Consider the following 26132-nt stretch of genomic DNA (forward strand, 5'->3'; position numbering starts at 1 on the left):
TATGAAATTTAAATGAAGGCTTGGTCTCATGTATTTATTTATCTATTTGTAATAATAAAGCCAAATACACTTTTATTATTATGCAAGGAGAATTTTGATTGAAACACTACTAATTTTCAACTTTAACTTTAATTTGGGTGAGGCATTTATTTATAGGATTTTAGGGGAAAATCATGAGGTAAACACTACTCCACCTTAAAATCAATTATTAATTTACTTCAATTTTATTTTTATTTTTTTGGCAAAGAAAACTAATGAATCATTTGAAAAAAAAAATGTGTAAAATGTGTAGATTGAAGTGATGATATGTAACTATAGAATATGCAATGTGATTGTAACATGGAAACTTAGGTAAGTTGAAATTGAATATTAATGGGAAAGAAAAAGAGTTTAGGAAGTTGTATTTCAAAGATCATAAGTGGTTAAAGTAAAAGAAATATAATAATGAGAAAGTGGCATCTCCTAATTGATATAAAATTTTTGAATGGTTTATATATATTATGCTTCCATTTTAAAATCAAACACTCCCCTGCGTCAACCCCAAGCTTTTCTTCATGCAATTAATAAACCCCCTTGCCTGAGCTGTGTCACTGACACACACACCTCCCTTAGTTCCCCCAAACACTTCAACACACATGTCGATCGCTAACGCCAACACGTCTCCGACTATGTCCGGCGTCTCAACGACGGTCGACAACACCAGCACCCCTGCAGACAGGGCTCGGTGGGTGGCAAACCCACCAGACCCACCAGGGATATGTCGAGACCTCATCGACTGGCTTCGCCAAACCATGTTTCCCGATCCCACCAAGCTTTTCCCACTCAAGAACAAGACTGGAACTGCGGTCCTGGGAAGGGTCTTGAAGGGTGTTTTCCCTATCCTCTGTTGGGGGCAGAGCTATAATCTTGGAAAGTTTAAAAATGATGTCTTGGCTGGTTTGACACTTGCTAGCCTCTGCATTCCTCAGGTAAATTAAATTATGTTATTAGAAAATGATGATTAAAGTTAGTTAATTAATTGTGATGATTATATACGCAGAGTATTGGTTACGCAAATCTGGCTAAGCTTGATCCTCAATATGGGCTTTGTAAGTGTTGTAAATTAAGAACTAATTAGATGAAAGTAGTTTTCATTTGGGATTAATTAAGAAAAAGAACGTTTTAATTCTGTGGGGGCAGATACGAGCATTGTGCCGCCGTTGGTTTATGCAATATTGGGAAGTTCGAGGGAAATAGCGATCGGTCCGGTCGCTATAATATCTATGCTTTTGCCGACGATGATTCAGAAAATTCAAGATCCCGCCGCCGATCCTTTTGCCTATAGAAACCTTGTCTTCACCACCACTTTCTTCGCCGGAATCTTTCAAGCCGCCTTTGGACTTTTCCGGTCTCTAATTTCTTCTTCAGTTTCTTTTTCTTTTCTTTTCTTTTTTTTTTTGTCGAAATTAAAAGTAATAATTTGTATGGTAGTAATTAATGGGATTGGAATAATTATATAAAAAACATTTCAGGTTGGGATTTATGGTGGATTTTCTATCACAAGCTGCCATAGTTGGGTTCATGGGTGGAGCTGCCATTGTAATTGGACTTCAACAACTCAAAGGATTGCTTGGAATCACTCACTTCACTAATAAAACTGATATCATCTCTGTTATGGAAGCTGTTTTCGCATCATTCCATCATCTTAATAATGATGTAAATTATTTTTTTATATAATTCATACTCAAAACTTCAATCTCATTTTAATTTAATTCCTTCCCAAAACAAAATTAATATTTATTTTTTAATATCTGATCATGCGGTGATGATCTCTTAAATTTTTCAGCAATGGAATCCCTTGAACTTCATCATTGGCTCTTCATTCCTTTCCTTCATCCTCATCACCAAATTATTGGTAAGTTTATTAGCTCAAATCTTAATGGTGGACTCTTTGTTAGTTTAGGCGTTCTTCTTTTACACTATTTTGTCTAAGGACAATTATTAGTCGCAGTTGCACCTTTACCACCTTCGTGTACCATAGTAAATGGAAACTGTCTATAATAATTATCTTTTGGTACACTAAAAACTATTTTGTTCAAAATATGTGCTACAGTTATTTTAAAACTTTTGCTATTTTATATTTCTCATTCTCTTTTTACTCTTTCCTATAATATTTAGTATTTTATTTTTCAAATTAAAATAGTTTTCACTTCAATACATACTATTATGATTCAAATCAAAATAATTTACATTTCAAACTCAAACTATTATAATCAACTTCTTACTTCAATAATTTACATTTCAAACTCAAACTATTATAATCAACTTCTTACTCCAAAAGTTTTTTTGGATGAAATGCATTTAATAAATGCAACCAAATTTTTTATAAAAAAGAGAGAAGAGAAAAGAAAAAATCTTAAAAATTAAAGTTAATTGAATAATGCATAACTAAATTTAAATTTGATAGTGAATGAATCTAAATTTTCAAATATGTCTAAGTAGATGCATAAAATTCATATTCAATATAAAAAAAAAAAAACTTAAAAGGATAAGAGAGATTTTGATAAATTTTGTTAGGTTTCTTTCTTTCTAATAGGCTTAAAATAGTTTAAAACTTATATTTTGTAAATAGTTTTTTTTTTTATCTACAAGAAATTTCCAAAGATTAACTAGTAAGATTAATTAAATTTGATTTCTTTTATAATGCATTCTAAATTTTCAATATCCAGTTGGTCCGTAATCAATAATAATAATATAAAATTTAGAGACAAAACTTATTAATCAAAGAAGTTCAAATTAAATACTACATTATAAACAAATCTCAATACTAAATTTATAATTTAAACTGTGTTTTTTTCATTTGTTATTTGTTAAAAAACAATAATAATTTTTTAAAAAAGAAGAAAAAAAACTATTTGTCCATTTTGTTTCCTTTAGTTTTGAAGTGGATAAATGAATTTTCTTTTGTTTTTTAATTTTGATTTTGAATTGGTTGGGTTTTTGCTGTCGTAAAGCTACAAAGAAAAAGAAAAAGTTATTGGCATCCACAATAAGAAAAAAAAGTAAATGATGAATTGATGAAATGAACCTACCCATTTTCATGGCAAAATTCTTAGATCCTATTTTCACCAATAATTTTCTCTTATTACTTTTCACTTTTTTAGTTTAATAATACTTTATTCATTATTGTCAACACTTACAATATCTAAAAAAAAGTTTCAATTTAGTTTTAGTTTTAGTTGTAATTATTGTAATCCCTATAGTTTTAAAGTTATGCAATATTTGTGTCTCTATGGTTACTATCATAATCCAAAGATTTTTAAATTATAACATTTAAATCGAACCTAAAGCTGAAATTATAAATTAAAACATTTTAAGAATTAAGAAATCTCGTAACTCTAAAAGAGAGTTCGACAAAATAAGAGTTTGAGAGGGAACTAAACTTTCTTCTTCTACTACTTCTTCCCTCTCTTAACTCTTATACTCTCTTCTATAATCCATATATAATGTTGAAACTAAACTTTGTAATTTGCAGGGGAAGAAGTACAAGAAAGTATTCTGGTTACCAGCCATGGCTCCATTGGTGTCCGTAATCCTATCAACACTTTTGGTGTTCCTCACAAGAGCCGATGAACATGGCGTCAAGATCGTCAAACGAGTCCCCCCTGGCCTTAACCCAATCTCCACTCAAAACATCCAAATCCACACCCCTCATATCTCCCAAATCCTCAATGCTGCCCTCATCGTCGCCGTCGTAGCTCTCACTGTACGTTCCATCCTTTAATAACCATATATATATTTCTTTGTAAGATATATAATATGTTTTAATTTAAGAGTGATTTGGAATCACTTTTAACATTTCAGGAGGCGATTGCTGTGGGGAGATCATTGGCATCCATGAAAGGATACAACATTGATGGGAACAAAGAAATGGTTGCGTTAGGCTTCATGAACCTAGCTGGATCTCTTACTTCTTGCTATACAGCAACAGGTTCTCTGTCACGTTCAGCCGTTAATTTCAGTGCCGGTTGCGAGACGCCAGTTTCAAATGTAGTGATGGCGGTGACGGTGATGATATCATTGAAGATGTTTACCAAGCTCCTCTACTTCACTCCCAACGCCATCTTGGCTTCCATTATTCTCTCAGCTCTTCCTGGCCTCGTTGACATTCACCAAGCTTACAATATATGGAAGATCGACAAGCTTGACTTCTTGGCCTGTCTCGCAGCTTTTTTTGGAGTTCTCTTTCTATCTGTTGAATTCGGCCTCCTCCTTTCGGTAACCTATCTCTCTATTTCTAAGTTTAGAAATATTACACATTCATTCATTTAAGTTTTGAGTTCTATATCACAACATATAAATTGTTGTCGTGTTGCATGGGAGGCATTCAGGTTTGATTTGTGAGTTCTATATTTGTGTTCAACTATTTTTTAAACAGAAAAGACATACTTTTGGACTATGCTTCTAAAATTAAAGCCAATTAGTGATGCATGTGATATTTCTTTTTTTTATTAGTTTAGCTAATTAAAGTTGTATGTGCAGTTGGTGATATCATTTGCAAAGATAATAGTAACCTCAATCAAACCTGGGACAGAGATATTGGGTAAAATCCCTGGAACCGATACCTTTTGTGATATTCATCAATATCCAATGGCTCTCAACACTCCTGGAGTCCTCATCGTTCGTGTTAAATCTGGCTTACTTTGCTTTGCAAATGCCAATTTCGTAAAGGACAGGTAACATCCCACAATGTAGCATTGATATAGTTTTACACCATCGTCAAACTGAACTTTTATCTAGTCAGACACAGTAGTATGTTCATGTTTGAATTCACCTCCAACGAACGATATTTTGTTGTCTACTAATTAACAATATGTTAATGGTTAGTTAACTACATTGTGTTGGTCTTATTGAAATATAGATGATCCTTTGTGAACTAATTCACGTTTAATATTTGTGTTTTTGATTTAGGATTTTGAGGTTCATCAGCAGCCAAGAAGCATCAGGAAAGGGAATTACTCAATTCCTAGTCATTGATCTCTCCAGTTAGTTCAATTTCTATTTCTCTCTTTTTTATTATAAGATATGGACACAATATATATTTTCATATGTTTACTTACATATACGTGGTTAATTATTTTCTTCTCTCTATGTAGATTTAATGAACATTGACACTTCAGGAATTGCTTCTCTTGAAGAGCTGCATAAAAATTTGGCAACTAGTGGAATAGAGGTGACCATTATATTCTCTGTTTCTTAAAAAGAAAAAGAAAAGAAAAACCCAACTTTTGATCTAGTCCTTTTATCTTAACTCAATAAATCAATTTAAACTTCAAACCTGGATATAACACCCAATTAAATTAAGATAAATGATAAAAATTTCCTAAAATTTTGGAATGTTACACCTTATAATTACAAACTTATGGACAATAGATAAAAGTAAACTAAAAAATCCTCCTTTACATTTTCTTAGTGCTAAGGAATTAGATCTTTAATTGAAGAAAAATCATGTCAATACTATCATTGAGTCAAACCCATTATGTGGCATTGAATAATATATATAATGCATTTTGGATCTAGGAGTTGATGAAAAAATATAATACCATGATATAAGAGATTAAATTGAAAAATGAACTTTAATTAACACAATTAAGGGTTGGTTTTCTTCCTCAAATTCAGATATGGTGTGTGTGTATATATAGAGAAGCAATCAAAACAATATTAAAAAAGACAATTTAAAGTAATTTTGGTTTAGTATTATATTTATTGTTACTAACTTAAATTTGTTGAGTTAATTTGCCATATTGTTGTACCACAGATGGCCATAGCAAATCCAAAATGGCAAGTGATTCACAAGCTAAAGGTATCGAATTTTGTTGCCAAACTCAAAGGGAGAGTTTTCTTAAGTGTTGGGGAAGCTGTGGATGCATGCCTTTCAGCTAAAATGGGAGCTGCCATCTAAACCACAAACCAAAATCATCAAAGTATAAATGAATTTAATTAAAACAAATAATGAAACTTTTCTTAAATATTACTACCAAATTATCAAAATGTAATAAATAAATTATGCAATTTTACCAAATGCTACTTCCTATATACCTATAGCTATATGTTTTGTTGTCTTTCTTTCTTTTAATGTGTGGATTATAATTGGTTTGATCATATGTTTGTGTTATATATTTGCTCTCTGTTGGACCAAACTGATCAAATAAATTAGTGGTTCTCACTTATTGAACCCTACTATGTTGATCTTTTCCTTTCGTATTGTACAATATAACGATGTGTTGTAAAATATGTATAACAATAATTACTATGAGAGGAAAAAAAAACCCATGTAATTTAGTTTGATGATCTGCCTTTTTTATTTTTACTTGGTATTGCTTATTTACATTTGATCTCTGTTTAAAGTTTACCCAAATTTACTTATTAATTGATGAACCAATAAAACAAAAAGTTAATATATATATGAAGTTCATAATTGGAATTATCGAGGTTGTCAAGGTGTATTTTCTCCTAAATCATGAAACTATATTAGGTATGATGATTTTTTGGAATTTGTTTGAAAGGTCCAACTCTTTCAACAACGAAGTTGATAACTTTGGAGATTTTTTGTTCAAACAAGCATTGTCTTAGGCTCCTCTTTTTGTCCACAAAATCATAATATGTTATTGCTCATATTATGGCGTTGTTGGGTGTCCTAGGCTAGGTGGAAGAACCCCTTATACATTGGACTCTAATGAATTGAAATCTTTAGTTCCCTTTGGTCTTATTTGTACTGTTCATATACATTATTATAGATATTTGTCGTATATTTTTAGTTCAACAATTACAAAGTGTTGATGTTTGAGCTATCAACCTTTTGATATGTGATAATATAATTAGTATTTTTATCTACTTAGGTACATTCGAATTCGAATGGACGAAAGTTTAAAATAAAACGTTAAAATATACCTTATTCAATAGACATAATATGACTATCTTCTACCATGAATTTGATTAGTTCCCTCTAGTTAATAATTTAAAAAAAAAAAATTCGATACACTTAATTATTATCCTTAAAATTACTCCTCATTGCTATTACTTTAGTTTTCTTTAATCGATGTTGAACGGAGGCAAATCGTCATCATCGTAATTGGCACTTCCATCAAACGGCGTAGGACTGCTTTCAAATTATTTATTATATATATTCGTTATAATGTTTGTTAAAGTTAAACAGAGAGGAGATTAATCTATACTTCAGAAGTTGGAGGTACTTGGCAATATATGTTTAGGATTGTTATGAAATAAGAAGAATGTCAAAATATTAAACGAGAAATGACGTTCATTTTCTCCTATGGAACAATATTCAAAGTTGAAGGACGGAAGATTGAAACAAATTGTAAATATGGGTAAAATTGCAATATTTTGATGCTTATAAACTAAATTAAAACCAAAATCTAAGCTTAAAAATGATGAACTAATAGAAGGCAGAGACAAAAAGGTATTTTTCTCTAATTAATATTAAAGATATTGACTCCATATCAAAGTCGAACCATACTCCAATTTACGAATGTATTATTGATGAATGTTTTAATCCTCAAATCATATTAGATATATAAATCAGTTCAACAAAATTTATTTTTAATTAAAGGAAAATATAGTTCTAACTCATATATATTTGTGGTGCGAGAATTCCTTTGCTACCTAATCCTTTCATTTTTAGGTCTATTTTTCCTTCAACTATAATTATTAGTCAATAATATAGTTCAATTAATTTAAATTACAATCTAAGGAGAATTGTTGCAACACTCACTAATGTTGAGTGAAAAAAACAAACCACTAGAAAATTTTAAGATAGCACTAACCATACAACGACTATGAAGATCGATCTGGTAAAAGAATTCAATTCAAAATTTATCTGCAGATATGATCAATAGTTATGCAGAGTTATCACAATCTTTGTAATAACAAAAGGCCATACTAGAGATTTGTATGTTTTATGTGAGTTTTCGAAGGAGCAAAAACATGTTCTGATCCACCCTGAATTTGGCACAGTGGATGGGATCTCCCTTCAACAGCATTTGGAGTCCTCCAAAAGATGCATAAACCTCCCTGCATATACAATCATTCCAACCAAACAACATCAGAGCCAACGATTTACGAGACATGTGAAACAATTTATTAATTGAGTTGCAAACGCCTCATACGACTCAATTATTAGTACTCATGCTAGAAAGAGTAAAAAGGGTATAATCCCCAAAGCAATTGGTTAGTGGAGTCATGGACATGGTACACGGTCTAATTGTAGGGAAGGAGAGGTTAACTGCCCTCTCCAATTGGTTAGGGTACTTGTTTTATTCATAGAAGATTTGACAAGAAAATGACAGATTTGAACTGTTGCAGAAAATCGTGAGAATGTTAGGTCACTTACACTTTCAAGTCTGAACCTGAGCCTTCATCTGAAAGTTTGTATGTTTTACCATGCATGATGTATTCAAACTTATCAGCTAAAGATTTCTTCCCTTCCTGCCAAAAATTAAGTTCATTTGAAGGATATTACCACTAAAATTTCAAATGTGATGTTTACAATTACGATCATGGAAACTGAATTAAACCAGGTTTGTCAAAGTTTCTCTTGTTAACTTTATGTTAAAAGTGTATCTACGTTTCTAATGCTATCCAACATCTACAAAATTTTGATTATACTTTTGTTTCTATAGTCTATACGAAGTTTCTTTAAAAAAAAGTCTTTTTAAGTACAACTTGGGGTGGGGAATTTGAACACGAACATCTTGTCCTCGGGAACATACAAATGCCAACTACGCTATGCTTGTGTTGGCAATTTATACAAAGTTACGAACCTTTAAAATAAAATTAAATAAATTAACAAGTGCATATTTTCTTCATAAGAAATAAATGTAATGAAAGAGCAAAAGAAGCAGATAAAAATAAATGACAGTACAGCATAACATAGAAGCAAAGAGAACAAAATTAAAAGAACAATACAGTTTTTTTCAAAAAGAAGTGGAACAAGCTCTCTGCACGCCTACAGAGAGGCATTGAAATGCAACTCACTCTAAACCACCTCTCATGACTTTTCTATATCTCTAAAGATTCTCCAATTTCTTTTGAGCCATAGATGCAACAAGGTAGATTAAAACAAGGGCCTCCTCCGAAATATTGGTTCAAGAAATTCAAAAACTTGAAGGACTCTATTGAGATTAATAAGATGCTCCTCAGTGTCTTAAGGGAAGTTGGAACACCAAGCGCATATTCAAGACTTAACAAATCTATGTCATGCATCACAAGCCTTAGACACAAGTCATAAGGAGCCTAAATAAGTCACATTCCTTTCCTCACATTTGTTTTCAAGAGACATGGCTAGCACAAGCACGGCCTTGACAGAACGAAACCAATGGATACTTGCCCTGCAATTTGCAGACCCTTTTTTCTAGTTTTTTTTAGACTCCTTGATAAGATCCTTCTCCAAATGTTCAGTCGCAGAGATACCTTGAGGAGTTATTAATGATATCTTTAGTAATTCCTATAAAATATTATTATATATCTACCATTTCTACTCATGGAAAAATTGATATGGACGCAGATGCCAACAGTTTTTTTTTTTACCTGTCTGGTCTTTTAAACAATGCAAACAGAAAAGGAACAGCCCGAATCCTCCATCAACAAAGTTAAATAAAACATTGGAGGGATTACCTGATCTTTATAGCTGGTAACAGGAGATCCATCATAGTTCAACGTGGGAGACAAGACCATCAGAAGCTTCTCACCTTCATCAATAGGATATATCTCTGTATTTACATCCAGCAGCATATGCATCGAAAGCTTCTCACTCCGTGCTTCAATTCTAGAAACTAGAACAACAATTTTATGCAATCAATGTGCATCCTGTAAAATCCTTCACGCTAAAATCAATACAGTGAAGAAGTTTCAAGTCCACAAAGGGGGCTATTTTATAGCATGGGCATCTCAAAACCAATTGGCAATGAGAGTAGCTCGTCTATTGAGAGAGCAGCGTCTTGTAACAAGTGAGTTTTGTGATTCCCAACATCTCAACGGAGGCTCAAAAGTTCATAAACCAGAAACTAAGAATTAAAAGAATGAGAGAGCAATAAGAAGCTTGAGGGAAGTACCTTTATCATACTTTTTACCATCTGGGTTGACACACTTGACCTTGAAAATATCATTAAATAGAAGCCCCGCCATGTTTATGGAGAATTTATTTCTCAGAATGCAAATCTGAGTTGGTAGACAACATAAAAAAATATTAGATATGGGAAGAAAGGCAGGAAAAAAAAGCAAAAACTAAAATTTACAGATGATCAAAGGCTCAATTGAGAGTGATACATAGATAGAGATTTGGCGCAAAGGCGCAAAGGCGCAAAGACGGAGGTGGAACAAGAGTGAGAGGAATATGAAAGGGTTTAGGGTTTTATTTTAGGGGTACACTTTTTCCTTATTTTTCTATTAACAAATATGAATTTAACATATTCGAAGCTTAAAATTCAATGGCATGACAAAGACAAACCTTACTCCATCGCCGTTTATATACTTATACATATGTATTAAAAGTAAAATTGTTTACTATTAATATTTTTTTAAGAAAAAGTAAGTTGGGAGTTCATAGTTTATATTTACAAGGTAGGAAGAATTGAAGCTTGAACAAAGAAAGCCTTTGTTAGTATAATTACAACACCCACAGCATGTTTTTGTGGTTTTTAGAAATTGGTCATTCTATCTTAACTCCAAAATTTTAACCTTTCGAATTGTAAAAACTAATCATAAACTATGGATAATTACAATTATGCAAATGAATTTGACGACCAAAACCAGAAGAGATAATGCAGAAAATAAGGACAAACAATAATATCAAGTAAAGGGGAAGAAAATAGTCAGGGAAACTTTCCTACTTTCTGAGAGCTCTTCTTCCTTTAGTAGCTTCTTAGGACTCTTCCTCTTAACACTACCCTTGAGAAGATTGAAGGAATTTCGGAAAGGGGCGCGGCGACGGAGCGTGTGGGCGACTGGGTGATTGAAGGAATTTCGGTAAAAAGGTTCAGGGTTTAGGTTTATATTGGCTTGGGCCAACCCTACACTTATTTAACCGACCCAGGTCATGTTATTATTATTCCAATGATTTTTCTGAACAGGTCTAGAAGTAAAGGAGAACCCAACATCACCGAATCCCACTTCACTAAACTGCCTCAGAATGAGCCATAACAAGACTAGACGCTTCAAAAATCATCATCCTCGTCGCGGACAATCTACTCGGGGCCATAAATTTATTGGGTATTTACATATACTCTTACCCTTTTCCTCTGATTCGTCTTTTCATTATATCGATCATTTGTTTTGTTTATTTCTTTTTTTTCAGAGAGGATGAGTGTTTGCCGGTCGACCCAGGTGCCTACTTTGTCTCACTGAAGTTTGCTTCTACATGGGTGATTTTGTTCTGTTTAAAGAAGCCCTTTTATAGTGGAGAGACTTTGGATTTAGGTTCCTGACGAGTTCCTTTTTGTTGCAGCCAATGAAGAGGAGCCAACGCGTCCAAATATTCACCTTGCCATGTGGGTGTGTGCTTAACATTTTTTTCTTCGCTTCGCGTTTTTGTTGTTGAATTCTGAATTGTGTCATCCTTAAACTTGTTACTGTTGTGCTGTTGTTACAAATGGGAATGAAAGCTTGAGCTTACAAAGTTGTAAGTAAATTGAAATTGATGGTGTTTTGTGGTTGATTCAGGATTTTGGGCAGTGTGATGCAAAAAGGTGTACAGGACGCAAGCTTGCACGATTTGGCTTGTTAAAAGAACGTACCTGATTCTCTCCTTTTCTTTTGTTTTCATATTTTTTACTATGTTGCTTATTTTCGCAGTGATTGGTTCGTGTAGGCATATAAAGAAACCATTTTAGTTCTCTAACAGGGTTAATTAGTTTGTATGTTTGCATTCCCTCTCCACTTCGTTAGTTATTGTACGAAATGTATTGTTGGATGTATTGACTTAGTTCTATACGATCTTGCTGGGAATTTTGAAGATGCATTCACATATGATGATTGGTATCAATATGAATTCGATGCTTAGGGAACAGGAATGGAAGTCTATAGAAAAATAGGTTATATTGTGTTTAGATGCTGGAGAAAATCTAATGGATGGTTTTGCTTCCCAAGTGGAGAATGTCCAAAACGAGGAACTTTCCAAATGTGTAATCCTAATTTCTTAGTTTGGTCATACAATGCTTTATAAAAAGTACAACTTAGATGACAGAATCCTTGAAACTCTTGACATTCATGCCTTTCAATTGTAAACCAACAAATTGGGTTTAAATTGTAGAAGTTGAAAAAACAGGGACCAAATAGAAATAGTAAAAACTAAGGAACAAAAAGTACAGTTTTGTTTAATTATTTTTAAGTTGATTCATTAAATGAGGCAAGATGCTTTCATATTTGTATGATTAATCGGATTCATGCTTGTTTAAGGTTTTAGTTAGATGGCATTGTGTATAAAATACTATTAACGGATTTCTTTCTACATTGAATAAAGAATGAATCTAACTTCTCTTGAGTTCATGCAGGATTTGCGTGTTAACAGTGGGTTTGGAGGCATTGTCTTAAGGTACTGAACGATTATGCTTCCTTGTGTTCTAGTTTAGTTGTAACTGAATGTTAGTGTATGATAATACAATAACAAACTAGTTGTCACATCACATCTCTAACTAAATAACGTCTAAAGGCATCTAACTTTCAGCTGTGAGAATCAACACTATGCTCCACTTTTTTCATCAATAAAGCATGAAGAAGCTGCTCAAATTCAGAATTTCAACCTCTTTCGTCTTTCCAAAAGGCTAATGAATGAAACTCCCATGACAAAATCACACAATCCCAATGAAAAAAACTGACCCATTTGGTAAAGAAGCAAACCTTTTGTGGTTCAACCGGTAGGAAAATTGATGATTAGGCCATCTTGAAATACTGAAATATTGAAGACTCCACAAATGCATCAAAGGCCTTCACAATAACTATGAATTGACATAGGATCCGGCCATAGAATCTTCTTTTATATAATGAGAAGGATTGTATTAGATATCCATCAAGAACACTCTATGATGTTGCTTTGAAGAAAAACCCATTTGAGTGTTTCTTTAACTGACACCTTATTTTCAACCCACATGAACAAGATGCCACCAGTTTTTTAAGAGAATCCTCAAAGGACCAGCTACAACTTTAAAGCTTCAAAATAATTTTTACTCCAGGTGAAACTGCCACAACCATCCGGATGATGAGATGGAGGAAATTTTTTCATAACTGAAAAGAAGTAACAAACAACAATCACTAATGATAATTGAGAAGAAGCAACCCCTGAACTTAAGCCAAAACTTGCAATTAAGGAGGAGAATTTAGATGGGATTATAGATAGATCAACCAAGGAAAACTTACTTTTAGGAGTCTGAATAGATTTTCTTTCCATTGGATTTTGGAATAAACTTGCTATTACTTCACTAAAATTATCGTCAATTGAGAATTCTTCTGAATTAGAATTTGTAACCGACTTTTGTAGCCAAATGGTTGTGGCGGTTTCACCTAGAGTGAAAAAGAAGCGCCCTTTGATAGACAACCGAAAGGGTATATTTTTCATCCCTAAATGGGTGGCCCAGAGAGAAGCCCCCTTTGATAGACAACCTAAGGGTATATTTTTCATTTGTAAAGGAGTGGCCCAGATACATACAAACCAGAAAGTCATGGACAAGCTGGGAGACCATGGACCATATAACGGCTTCCATCACAAAAGCCTAGTAATTATATGAAAAAAGAGGGAAAATGTAAAGACATTATGAGATTCTGATCTTTTACAAAGGAGACTGGCTAGAGTAGAGCTATTCGTTATTGTGGTCTATGAGCAAGCTAAGATTTTGATTTTAGCTCTTGCTATTCTGTTACAACCTTTGCCCATTTCATAATGTATTTTGGGGAACACTTCTTTAATAATGAAGAAACCAATCTTTATTGGGATATAGTGAGGGTTCGACTCGTCACCTAGTGGTGTAATTTATTGAAGGGTGGGAACGGTGCAAGCTAAGTGCAGTATGTTCTAACTTGTAACTTGTAAGTAAAGACTGCACGTAAGAGTTATTTCTTCTGGGTTAAGTTGGGTGTTTGAGAGAGGAGAGTTTTCAAATTTTCCGAAAACCGTGTACATCTCTTTACTCTATTGTCAATAACTGATTGTAGTAAATTGAAGGATTAGAAACATGGCTATTACTTTTCATTTGGCCGTTTTTGCATTAGTTGTACTTTATCAATCTAGTAGTATGTGCTTCTCCCTATGGTTGGCCATGATCTATCATATTGCTAACTATCCTCTTACAAGAACATGCTTTCGTAATTTTTTTTGTGATCTGATGAAAGGAGATGAATGGTAGTGATTAAATTCATACTCAAAGGCATATAAACATTTTGTTGGTTCCTATATTGAACCTTTTCAATCTTAAAATTTTGGCAGTCCAGTGGGGGTGAATTGTGTCTCCAAAGAAGATCATAGTCTTCTTAAACAAAAAAGGATTAGCAGTTGTGGATTGCTCATGGGCACGGTTGGGTGATGTTCCATTTGTGAAATTGCGATGTGCTGCTCCTCGCCTATGTAAGAGATTTACATCTTGAATATGAAAGTCTTGTGTAGTTCTTAACCTTGCTGTCATTTGATTGTTAGTAATTTCCAAACTGCCATTGAGATTTCACTAAATTTGATGAAGTGCATTTTCCTGACTAGACTCTATTTGGTTGGCTTTGGTAATTACTAGATCATGATTTTGTTCTCTTGGTTCTGATTTTCACATCCTGCAAATTGTTTATGCAAATATTTGTAGTACCTTGGCTAGTAGCAGCAAACCCAGTAAACTATGGTCGACCATGTGAGTTATCTTGCGTGGAAGCATTAGCCGCCGCTCTAATCATATGGTAACGCACCTTTATCTCATCTTTTCTCTTGTTTGCAACTTTGTTCTAAATTCTGCTGAGATTCATGTCAATTGCTAATCCTCATGTCATCTTGTATCCTTTTGTCATAAATTTGGTGCAATTAGCTTACTTCTGATAATTCAGGGAAAATGATCTAAGATTTATAAGGTGTTGTACTTCTTTCATTGGAAGTGAGAGAACAGCATACTTCCCTGCTTGATTGTTCAAATTTGGCAAAGTGCTATAGAGTAGTCTTATTAGTCACTTCACTTCAAGATACAGAACTCTGATGAAGTTTTTTGTTTGGTTTTGTTAGTCCCTTTGGTTCTAATTAGTCACAAAGAAAGGTTATTGTTGTTGCTGATGTTGTAACTAACCAAGTTGTAGATCTCCGGTAGTAATCCTCCTTTAGCAACCTAAGACTTCCAGAGACTGTCAATACAATATGATTTGTGGTAATTGTTAATGTTAAGTTGTTAACACTCTGCTTATCACTTTTTTAATGGATGTTTAAACTACTTTATAGCTTGAAATGGAAATATGATTATTTGTTGGTGTAGATGAGCAAGTATTCTGTTCATTTTGTTTAACTATCTCTATTGAACTGAACTAACAGTGGGGAAGGGGAAACAGCAGATCTGTTGCTTGGTAAATTCAAGTGGGGTCATGCTTTTCTTTCCGTTAATAGGTATGTTTTATTATTTAACTCTTAAATTTTTAGTTTTAAAAACAAACACGATATAATATGCTGGTTCATCCATAATAATTGCAACCTACTTGCATCAAATGAAGATTAAAAGGCTTGTTTAGAAATGATTAAGGGCTTAAAAACACTTACTTTGCACTTCAAAACACTTCACTTAAAAAGTCATTCCAAAGCAGTACTGCTTATCATATTCTAACTGGACCTGCCTATTAGCTCGCAATTACCTGAGATATTTGATACTAAATTACAAATTTAGCCATTTAGCCTTCAAGTATATAGAGGAATTCTAGGCTTATAAATGGCGCTATTATTTGAGCCTTTTCCATGATCATGCTTGCTTATTTTTCTTTTGTATTACACAGAGAACTTCTAAAACAATACTCAGCATGTGAGAATAGTGCGGATATTATTTCGGTCCAGAATGCTTGGTTATCACAACAACGACAAGTCCCCAAAGAACCGCATAATGTCGAAGGTAATCTTTTGAATCAATTACATCGATCTGTTTTTTGTTTTGCACCTTAATTTGAAGAAAATGGAGTTGCATCATACTCTCTATATGCGTGGAGAAAACGTTGCTGAAGTATTTTTAGTTTATATCTAGTAGTTATTAGGAACAGGTAGATTTTCGAATTCACATCCAACTGTTTTTTAAGAATCACACAATGTGATTGTCATGTTGAAGAAATTTTTGGTGTCCATAGTTATAAACATTAACCATACTGACAAGAGCAAGCAACCAAGCCGATCAAAATCAAACCAAATTGACTCTAATCAACATTATCGAACCAAAATAAACAGATAGACTGTTTTTGGGAGTATACATTTATGAAAACCAAACCAATTTGGGCTAAATCAATGAAGTAGAGGCCCTTTTGATTTGGGACTAGAGTTGTTTTCGTATGGAAGGACTTGTGAGGGTTTCACTGAAACGAGACTGAACATATGTTGTAGGTGCAGATAAGTCATCCGTGAGCGAACATGATGAAGGTTCCGATGATTCGGAAGATGGACTTCCGCCATTGGAGAAGAATCTAAATCACTTGACCTTGCAGCAAGAAAGCGACGAAGAAAGCGAGTAAAATTCATACCATATACCATAGAGGCAAAAGTTTAATGTAGAGACCATAACAGTTCCCTGTAGTAAAGGATTCTTCTATTTTGCTTTGCTTTTTAACTTAATAGAGAAATAAGTCGATGGTGTTTTGTAATTTTGATATTAACATTTGATTTTTCTTTTTCATGGGCTCCTTGTGGGTATGTGTTTGTAGGTTTAAGTTTATCATCTTTTTGCCAACACCCACATTATCAGTTTTACAAAAAATAAAAACCAAAGTATAGAAAAATATTTTTTTAAAATATAGAAATATTATGTCAAATTTAGTGATAAAAGATTTTTGTCTTCTGTAAATATTTTGTATTTTTTTTTTAAACTCCTTTTTTTTTTCTTAATATTGCAGAATCCGAAACTTATACATTAATTTGGTCTAATTATTCGTTTCTTGAAGAGGTGAAGTTGCTTTTTAAAAAATCTAATTCGTTTTCTTTTTATTAATTTTGAACTTCTTTAAAATTAAAATGTTGTCTTAATAACTTTTGAAATTTAAATATATTTGTAATAAATTTTTACATTTGCAATTTAAAAAAAAAAAAAAAAAAAAAAAAAAACCTCCAATGTCCACCCATTATAATTTATTGTTTTTTTCTCTCCATTTTCTAATTCATATTCAGTACATAACTATTATTCAAAATTCAAGCCTCACTATATTCAAGTCATACTTAAATTTAGCATTTTGATATCCAAAACATATGATCATGAGCAGCTAATTAAGACATTTACATATGATTGGTAATACTTTCATAATAAGTATGCTAAAGAAATGAAGTGTTTTTTGTTTCTTCTTTATCATTTTGTATAAGAATCAACGTGAAAGTGAAGACGGTAGATCTCCTTACATGTTTATGTGATACTTTCAAGCTAAATTTATTTGATATTATGTTTTATGGAAATTATTGTCCTTTCGAGATTTGGTTGGTTTCCAAATTTCTCTTGCATTGGAAGCAAGGTTGTAACTACAATTTTTATGTACTTAATTTTGCCAACAATAATAATTATCAATACCCAGTTTTATCAAAAAGTAGTTTGATTAAAATCTCAATCTACCCTACTTGATTTAATTGCTATACTCCTAAGGTGGACATTTAGCATCTTAAAAGTTAACCTATGTCATGCAAAGTATTATAACAAACTATCAAAATAAATAAGGTGCTAGAATGAACTTAACTTAGCGGTAATTGACACAGTCTTATGTTATAAAGATAAAGAGGTTTAATTCACCATCATCCTACAATTGTTGTATAGCGAAAAGTAATTGAGCATGTATTGTTTGAACATACCATGACCATTGAATGACGATAGCAAAAGAGGTTGCTGATAAAAGTTCTTAATGCTTTGTTTAATTATTCAGTTTTGATAGATTAGCAAATTAGTAATCAAGCAAAAGAAAGATTGACCTTGGAGAGGGGGTAAAACAAGTTGAGTTTAGTATTTCCATTGATGATGTTTATCCTATAAACATGTATATTTGTTGAAAATTTTCATACTTGATCACTTTCAACATGTTTATCTTATTTTCATTCAAACCAACCTTGTAAAATAAAATTACACTATCTCTAATTAGCTAAAAGATATTCATACCCATTATCCTTACAACCACAACCATATATATACATATATTTGCATGTATATACATGTGTATAGATACACGTATACATACATACACATATTTAATTACAACTTTTACCAATTACCTGTCTCTAAATTCTTATTATGATCCTTTTTCATGTGTTTCTATGATTCATATATTTTAACACCGAAAGTGTTTTGAATTGTACGAATGTATGGTGTAATATTTAAATTGAATCGAATGGTTGACTGACTTTGTTGAGAAATTATGAGATGATACTTTGGAACATTGAATATTACATTTTATAAGAAAATTTTACAGCATTTTATTTAAATACAAATGTATTAGAACCGCCTATTTAACATTAAAAAAATTATAAAATTTTTACAAGGTCGAGAATTTTGTTAAAAAATGGATAATTGAAGAAGGAAAAAGCTAACAGAGAATATTTTCCATAAAGAACCTAAATAACGAGTAAATTTACAAATCTCTACTTCTCACAATATTCTTATGCGAGTAGTACTTTTGAAAATACTGTAAATTTAAAATTATAAGGATATTTTTTAGAGAAAAGAGAATTCGGATAATATTTGTTGTAAAATTTAGGGGTCTTTTAAAAATATAACAAAAGGAAAGAATATTTACACGTACAAAACAATTTTGAAAACGGAAAATATAAAAAATGCCTATATCAATATGCGATTAATCGGTCACGTACGTGCATGTAGAGATTTTTCTTCCAAACGATCATGATACACGAATTACACCAGCTACACACGAGCGTGTAATTCTTCTTTTAAACGATCCTGATACACAATCGTTAACAATTGCGTAGTTTATGATGCACGATTATTAGTTCGTGATAAACAATGGTTTTGGAAAGAAAAAAAACCCAGTAAATTATAGTGTAGATGATGATACATGGTCGTGTGTAGTTTACGATACACGACATGAAGTTCATGATACATTATGATTTTGAAAAGCCCTAGTAATGATTGTGTAGTTCATGATACACGATCATGTAGTTCATGATAAATGTTGACTTTGAAAAGTCTTATGATAAATGATCATGTAGTTCATCTCTGTTCACAATAAATTGTAATATTATGATAAATGATCATGTAGTTTATCAATGTTAATGGAAGTTGAATATTTTTATTATATTTATGAAAATTAATTTTACGTTGAAATATTAAAAGAAAAAGAAAAAGAGAAGAAAATAATGAAAGGGTATTTTGGAGATTTTAGAAACGAAATATTGGATTTTAATCGGACAGACTCTTCCCATCGTTTCACTACCAAACTCACATCGGCGAAGCAAAAAACCCTAGAAAGCCCCCCACAATCTCTTCGCTCTGTTTCTTCTTCCTTCTACGCCATTGATTTCCATTCATAAAATTTGTGTTAAACGAAAAAAACAAAGAAAGAAAAAGAAGAAAAAAAACACAACACATTTTCTTTTATCTCTTCCAAATTCCATTTTCTTCTTCTGTTTCTTCTCTCTTCTTCCTTTGTTTTCAGGTTACAGCGAACGAGTTGAGCCACTGATTTCGGGGGCCCATTTTTGTTCTTTTTTAATTAACTTTTTTCTTTGGAAGTTGTAATATTTAAGAGTTTTTCTGTTGTGGGTTTTCTTGAATGGTTGCTGTAATTTTTCCCTTTTAATCTCTAATGGTGGGTTTTGTTTTATGGAATTAGGGTTACAATTTTCCTTTCATTTCCTCATCTAAGGGTTTCTTCGCCTCTGTTTTTCTTTTCCTCTTCGCAAAGTCAAGCCAAATACTTTCGTGAGTCATTTTCACATTATCTTTTTTTTTTTTTTCTTTCTTTCTTTCTTTAATTTTTATGATGTTTTCCGATGGCTCTTAATCATCCCTCTCTTTTTTTTCCTTGCAGGTTTGAAATTTGAGTTTTGAATTTAGCGGGATGTCTTCCAAATCGAAATATTCAATTCTCGACAATCGACCGATTGATCAGTGGAAGGTTACGGAGTTGAAAGAGGAACTTAAGAGAAGGAAATTGACCATCAAGGGGTTGAAGGAAGATTTGGTTAAACGGTTAGATGAAGCAGTTCGAATGGAAAGGGAAGAAAATGCTGAGGAAACCAATGGTGTTGATGGTGACCCTCCAGTTACAAATAGTGACAATAACCAAGAGCATGCATCTATTGTTTCTGGAACGGCGAAAGAAACTAATGAAGATACTAACATCACAGATAATGTAGATGATGTTGGAGTTCAGGTTGAAAAGGATGATAGTAATGCAGCTGTGAAGGAAGGTGGAATTCAAGATGGGGCTGGTCTTAATGGTTCCCCCAGGGTAGAAGAGGGATCGTCCGTCCGTGTTTCTACTGTGGAAACTAAAACTACTGTAACTGAAACCGTAGTATCTGAAGTAGCAATAGGTGTGGGTGTGGAAGGTTTGCAGAACACTGAAAGCAAGGATAACGAGGATAGGCTCGAGCTGGATAGTGAGGATTCAAAGCCCCAGCTGGATAGTGAGGAATCAAAGCCCCACATGGTTAGTGAGGAGTCAAAGCCTCAACTGGTTAGTGAGGGTTCAAAGCCACAGCTTGATAGTGAGGATTCAAAGCCCCTGCTTGATGATGTGAATATGGAGCTCCAGGTGGAGAATGAGTATTTGAAGTCTCAACAGGCAGATCTCGTGCACGACTCTTCTGCTCCAGACGACCAGGTATCTGAGGTCAGCCCTGTTTTAGGGTCTCAAGTAAGAACTGATTCTATTTCTACTGCTTCTGTGACAATTAATGAAATGATTGAACTAAAGGAAAATATGTCTGCTGATCATGTAAAATTAGAACTAGATGTTAAGCAGGAGATGGTGGAACCATCATCCAGCATTATTGTCCCAGATGCTGGCGAATCACATCCTATGGATGTTGAAGAGCCACATGTGAACAAGAATGTTCAAGAGTCACTTGCAAACAGAGATGTTCTGGAGTCACCTGAGAACAAAGATGTTATGGACTCTATTGTGAAAGAAGATGTTGAGAAGAAAGAAGATGTTAAGGACATAATTTCTGAGCTTCATGAGAAGCATGATGGTGTAGATGTGGGGTTCTCTGAAAAGCTTAATTTAGATAGAAGTTCTGGGGATGATTCAATAGAAGATACAACAGAGAATAAGACTGATTCAGTGAATAATCTTGAAGAAATGGGAGAGAAGAATGTAAAAAATGAGGGCCTTATGTCCCAAGAGGAAAAGGTTGTTGACATAGCAATGCGAGGCTCAACTGGAGACAGAAAGAGTATTGGTATAGAGAATGACGTTACATCTTTGCCTGCTGAAAAAAGAAGGCTTCATGGTAATGCTTACTTCTAGACCCTCTCTTCTTCCCCAAGCCTGATCCGAGCTACCAAAATGAAAGGAAATAAATGAAAACTGTGTTATATTTCTCAGCCTAATTAAATATTTCTGCATATAACATAAAAAATTTTAACTGAAAGAAAATAAATGCCAAACTGTTTACAAAAATATCAAAAGAAAAAAAATCATTGATAGACACGGATAGGTTTCTATTACATATATATCAATAATAAACTTTTATCAATTTCTATCAATAATAATATTGATGTTAGACTTCTATTAGTGTCTATTAGCGATAGACATGTATCAGTTTGTATAATTGATAGACATTGATGGGCCACCATCCAACTTCTATCTGGGCTGTAAGGAATGGAAATTTTTTTGCCATAACTTCTAATTAGTTTGGCCCATTTTTCTATATTTTAAAAGCCTTCTATAACATAAATGATTTTCTGTTTTGAAATTTTCAATATGGTTTTTCTGTCAGTACTGAAATTTTGACCTGATAATTTTATGGTTGGGAATTTTGATTTAAAGTTTTTCTTGTTATGTAATATTTTCAACTTATGTATATGCAATGTAATGGATGTCACTTTAGTTAGGGATAATGAATTTTTGTCATACATACCTTTTCTTGTTTTCCTACGAATAATATTATATCAATTGTTGGAATTGGTTTTCTTCTTCCTTTTGTTAGTTGTATGTTGGATAAGGGTTGTCATTATTTTGATTCACCGGAATATATATGTGGAGTTTTAGAGTACACCCCACTACCATAAAAAGAGTTGTAAGAAGAGTATCTGTTGCTTGAGTCTCTTGAATTGCAGCTCAGAATATTGCTAGCTTTCTTTCAATGGATGATTTTGTTTTTTAGTATTTGGTAGTAAAGTTGATATTTAGTTTCTGCAGTATCTGCATTGGCTTTTCTGGAAGAAATAGGTAGCTAAATGATGCTTGACGACTGGATTTTGTTGTTGCCTCCCAGTGCTTAGTAATTGGCTAAGTGCTTTGGTGCAGTGTCAGTACTGTGTTGTGTTGTTGCGCTTTCTGTGAGTAGTGATGAGTCAAGTGTACAAAACATTGTTCTAGTTTTAAACAAAAGTTGCTGTTTGGATAAATTGTGTTGCTATGCTTTTTCATATTTTTGCTCGATGTTTTTCATTTTCTTTTTTCTTGTTCTTTTTTGAATTAGTTGTACCTCTTACATTCATGATGGGTGTCTTCTGGTAAGGTTTCTTTAGATGTAAGATGACCTTCAAATATAATGGATGGTTCATGGTTCTGTGAAATCTTGTTTTCAGTTGAACTAATATTCTCTCTGGCCATCTGGGGTTTACTTTCATTTCCAGCTAAATGGACAGGTTCTATCTCCATATCTGTCCATCTACATGTATCTCTTTCTTAGTGCCTTTTTCTGGCCATACCATGAAGTATCAGTCCAGACAGTTTCTGGGATGGATTGTCCCCATTTCTGCAAAACCCCATGCTCTATTCTCTCCTTGTTAAATGCTACCTTAACATTTTATTATACTCTCTCTTCTTCAAACTCCAAGTTCTGTGCTGAATTATTGTGGACGATTCAGTCACTAGCACTTCTAATTAGTATCGAGTGCATTCTTTTGTTTTGATGGACTTTATTGGGAGATTGTTCTTGTCATAAGTAAAATCATAGGAAAGTGGAACGTTGAGATCATATAGCCAATTTGTAGGTGTTTTCTCTTTTGTTTTCCCCCATGTTTTCTTGTCTTGGGCTTTCATTTTTGTATATTTCGCTTGATAGAAGTCTTCTTTTCTTGAAAAGAAATGTAATTTACGAAGGAGCTAAAGTAAAGGGTTGACATTCATTTGCACCTTTAGGAAGTAAGTGTTAATAGAAGGATAAAAGGTAATCCCTAGGCAAGTATAGAGAGGGAGCAAGGAAATGATTGAAGTTCACGGATTCATATATCAGATTCATCAAGTTACTTCTTTTTTGAATTTGTATTTCATGTGAGGCGACTGGTTGAGATGAGTTAAACCTTTAGACGTACGTTTTCTGGTATTTAAGTCTGGCTGTATTACGTTGAGTACCTCCCATATTTTCCATGTTAACAGTAAAATTGGGTCCTGTCCTGCTTCCTTCTGCTATGAATGTAAGAGAATTCACCTTAATCTGGCCGTCTTATTGCAAATAGTTACCTCTCTCTCTATAGTAATTTCGTCTTTTCTTTAAGTGGAGTTTAAAAGGGAATGTGGTTTTATAATTTGGATGGCGTGCTGTGATGGGGGTATGTGACAGGTCTTATTGATTATTGATTCAATTGAAGAACAGTTTACTGCATTGGATTTCCTTCAAATTTAAAATCAATTGTCTTTGTTTTGTTTTGTCTGATGAGGTTATTTTTGCAGATCAAGCAGTGGTTGGAAATGAGTCCGTGAAGAGACAGCGTAGGTGGAATTCTGAGAACCTCAAAATTCCAGAGCCCCAAAATGCTGCTCATCATACATCGACTAGTAATTCAAAGGACATTCATCAATCCACTGCTCCAAAACGCAACTTCTCCAGATCTGACTCCACAGCTAGTGAAGATCCATCAAAGGAACGTGTTGGTGAGTTAAATTTGAGGAGCTGACTATACTATAAGCTCTTGGCCATATCTGATTAAATTTGATGAGCTGACTATATTTTAAGCTCTTGGCCACATCTGATTCACTCGTCTCTCTTTTGCCTTTTGCAGTTCCACCATCACCAAAACCTCCCACAAACTCACTAAGAATTGATCGTTTTCTGCGTCCATTTACCCTCAAAGCTGTGCAAGAACTTCTGGGTAAGACTGGCAATGTTACCAGTTTCTGGATGGATCACATCAAGACGCATTGCTATGTAACTGTAAGACTCTTGGACATAACATTGAGTTTTCTAATTATTTTCTGCTTCAAGTGGTGCACAATGTGGAATTTGATTCTTGGACATAACATTGAGTTTTCTAATTATTGCTTGGAAACTAATGTCACCAATGCAGTACTCGTCGGTGGAAGAAGCCCTGAAGACTAGAGATGCTGTTTACAACCTTCAATGGCCACCAAATGGTGGGCGTCTTCTTATAGCTGAGTTTGTTGATCCTCAAGAAGTAAAAACTCGAGTAGAAGCTCCACAGACTCCTACACCTGCGGTGGTTGCTCCACCAGTCTCTAACGTGCCCCCACCCGTGCAACCCGAGCCTTCGCCTCGTCAACCAAGGCAGCAACATGCTCCGCCGCCTTCTCTTCCACCACCCCGCCCACACCCACACCCACACCCACACCCACACCCACAAACAACGTTGCTCAAGCAAGGGAGCAGCTACCACTCCCACCTCCACCTGCACTTCCCGATAAAGTCGACACTCCTATTGTCACCTTAGACGACCTTTTCAGGAAAACCAAGGCTACTCCTCGCATTTACTATTTACCTTTATCAGACGAACAGGTGCAGATAAAACATACAGCATCAGCAAGGGGAAAAGACATTAAGCAGTAAGTTGAGACAATGCCCGTGATGATTAAGTGTTGTGTCGTGCCTGCTGCTTGATGTGCCCCTTGTGGATTCCTTAGCGAGTTTAGATTTTGGAAAATTAAAAAGGCATGGAGTGGCATGTTCGAATGTCTTGAGTGCTTGCAGGGAGGAATTTATCTCTGCTGAGCTGAAAATGATGGACGGGTTTTGGAATAGAATCCAATGGGTAGGTTTTTTCTTGCATATTAATTAGGATATTGAGATTGACTTCTAAAAGAAGAGGATTACTTTGTATTTTGGTTATGTAATCATGTTTTCCTGTGGGTACAAAAAAACCTATAATGAGTTAGCTTTGTAGTATGATTCATATGATGCCTTCTTCAAATTTCATGACACTAACTACTTCGGATCTGATTAACCACCGTGCTTTTGACTTTGTTATAGATGGACACATTTCTTCTTGCTTATTATTTTCTTTACCTCTAAAAGCTATGTATGTATATATGTATTATATAATATAATATAAGTCTCTTAATATGGTACAGTTCATTTTCGAATTCAGGATATGAAATAATGGGTTCAACTTGTACTGAACTGATTTTTCCCCCTATTTTGAACTGTATGTGAGGTGGAGAAATTGAGAGTTTATAGGAGTTGGAGTATGTCCGTTTTGTCTACCGTTGAAATTATGATGCATCTAATTGAAATGGTAGTACTTAAAAAGTGAAGCAAAATGGTGCGCCTTATATGTTCTTTGTAAAATAAAAGAGTGTACTTTAACTTTATAGTATATTTTAATTTTGATTTTTGAACTTTTGAATTTGTTTAGTTTTGGTATCCAACATTTATAAGCTATTTCAACTTTCAAGCAATGTGGGGTGTACTCAAAAAGAATTTACCCATGGTTACGAATAAGTAACCAATGGGTACTTCAAACTTTTGATTTAATCGAATAAATGTTTGCAATCTTAAATTTAAACTTAAAAAATGTTGCAAGTTTTAGATGGGACAG

At 33.6% G+C, this 26132-nt stretch overlaps 4 protein-coding genes across 8 annotated transcripts; 3 read left to right on the plus strand and 1 right to left on the minus strand.

Annotated features, from left to right (window-relative positions):
• The first annotated feature begins 503 nt into the window (after positions 1-503).
• On the plus strand, positions 504-6327 carry LOC116403192 (low affinity sulfate transporter 3-like). The gene is made up of 11 exons (XM_031883754.1): positions 504-968; positions 1040-1088; positions 1180-1387; positions 1512-1695; positions 1826-1894; positions 3515-3745; positions 3844-4257; positions 4522-4715; positions 4951-5024; positions 5136-5212; positions 5798-6327. The coding sequence occupies exons 1-11, from the start codon at positions 636-638 to the stop codon at positions 5939-5941; spliced, it is 1977 nt and encodes a 658-aa protein (XP_031739614.1). The 5' UTR covers positions 504-635; the 3' UTR covers positions 5942-6327.
• A 1393-nt stretch (positions 6328-7720) lies between these two features.
• Positions 7721-11217, minus strand: LOC116401612 (DNA-directed RNA polymerases II, IV and V subunit 8B-like). 5 transcript variants are annotated; one of them, XM_031884350.1, is made up of 5 exons: positions 10324-10644; positions 10110-10215; positions 9673-9830; positions 8390-8484; positions 7721-8070 (listed from the first exon to the last, which is right to left on the minus strand). In XM_031884350.1, exons 2-5 carry the CDS (start codon positions 10180-10182, stop codon positions 7956-7958), a joined length of 441 nt encoding a protein of 146 aa, XP_031740210.1. In that variant the 5' UTR covers positions 10183-10215; positions 10324-10644; the 3' UTR covers positions 7721-7955. The 5 variants fall into 5 exon arrangements, with proteins under 5 accessions (XP_031740210.1, XP_031740212.1, XP_031740213.1 ...); XM_031884352.1 differs by lacking the exon at positions 10324-10644 and adding an exon at positions 10293-10311; XM_031884349.1 differs by lacking the exon at positions 10324-10644 and adding an exon at positions 10887-11217 and having other exon boundaries at positions 7729-8070.
• Positions 11104-16874, plus strand: LOC116403368 (ribosome biogenesis protein TSR3 homolog). The gene is given in 11 exon segments (XM_031884348.1): positions 11104-11265; positions 11351-11379; positions 11501-11547; positions 11716-11781; positions 12546-12586; positions 14471-14519; positions 14521-14608; positions 14835-14925; positions 15542-15613; positions 15994-16106; positions 16586-16874. Coding segments are annotated over 11 exon segments (804 nt in total). The 5' UTR covers positions 11104-11185; the 3' UTR covers positions 16714-16874.
• A 2726-nt stretch (positions 16875-19600) lies between these two features.
• Positions 19601-25587, plus strand: LOC101213308 (apoptotic chromatin condensation inducer in the nucleus). Its single transcript, XM_011656035.2, has 5 exons — positions 19601-20105; positions 20215-21643; positions 24034-24234; positions 24363-24514; positions 24648-25587. The coding sequence occupies exons 2-5, from the start codon at positions 20245-20247 to the stop codon at positions 25026-25028; spliced, it is 2133 nt and encodes a 710-aa protein (XP_011654337.2). The 5' UTR covers positions 19601-20105; positions 20215-20244; the 3' UTR covers positions 25029-25587.
• The last annotated feature ends 545 nt before the right edge of the window (positions 25588-26132 follow it).

This window comes from Cucumis sativus, chromosome 4, assembly GCF_000004075.3.
Source record: "Cucumis sativus cultivar 9930 chromosome 4, Cucumber_9930_V3, whole genome shotgun sequence".
In the NCBI taxonomy this organism is placed as follows: Eukaryota; Viridiplantae; Streptophyta; class Magnoliopsida; order Cucurbitales; family Cucurbitaceae; genus Cucumis; species Cucumis sativus.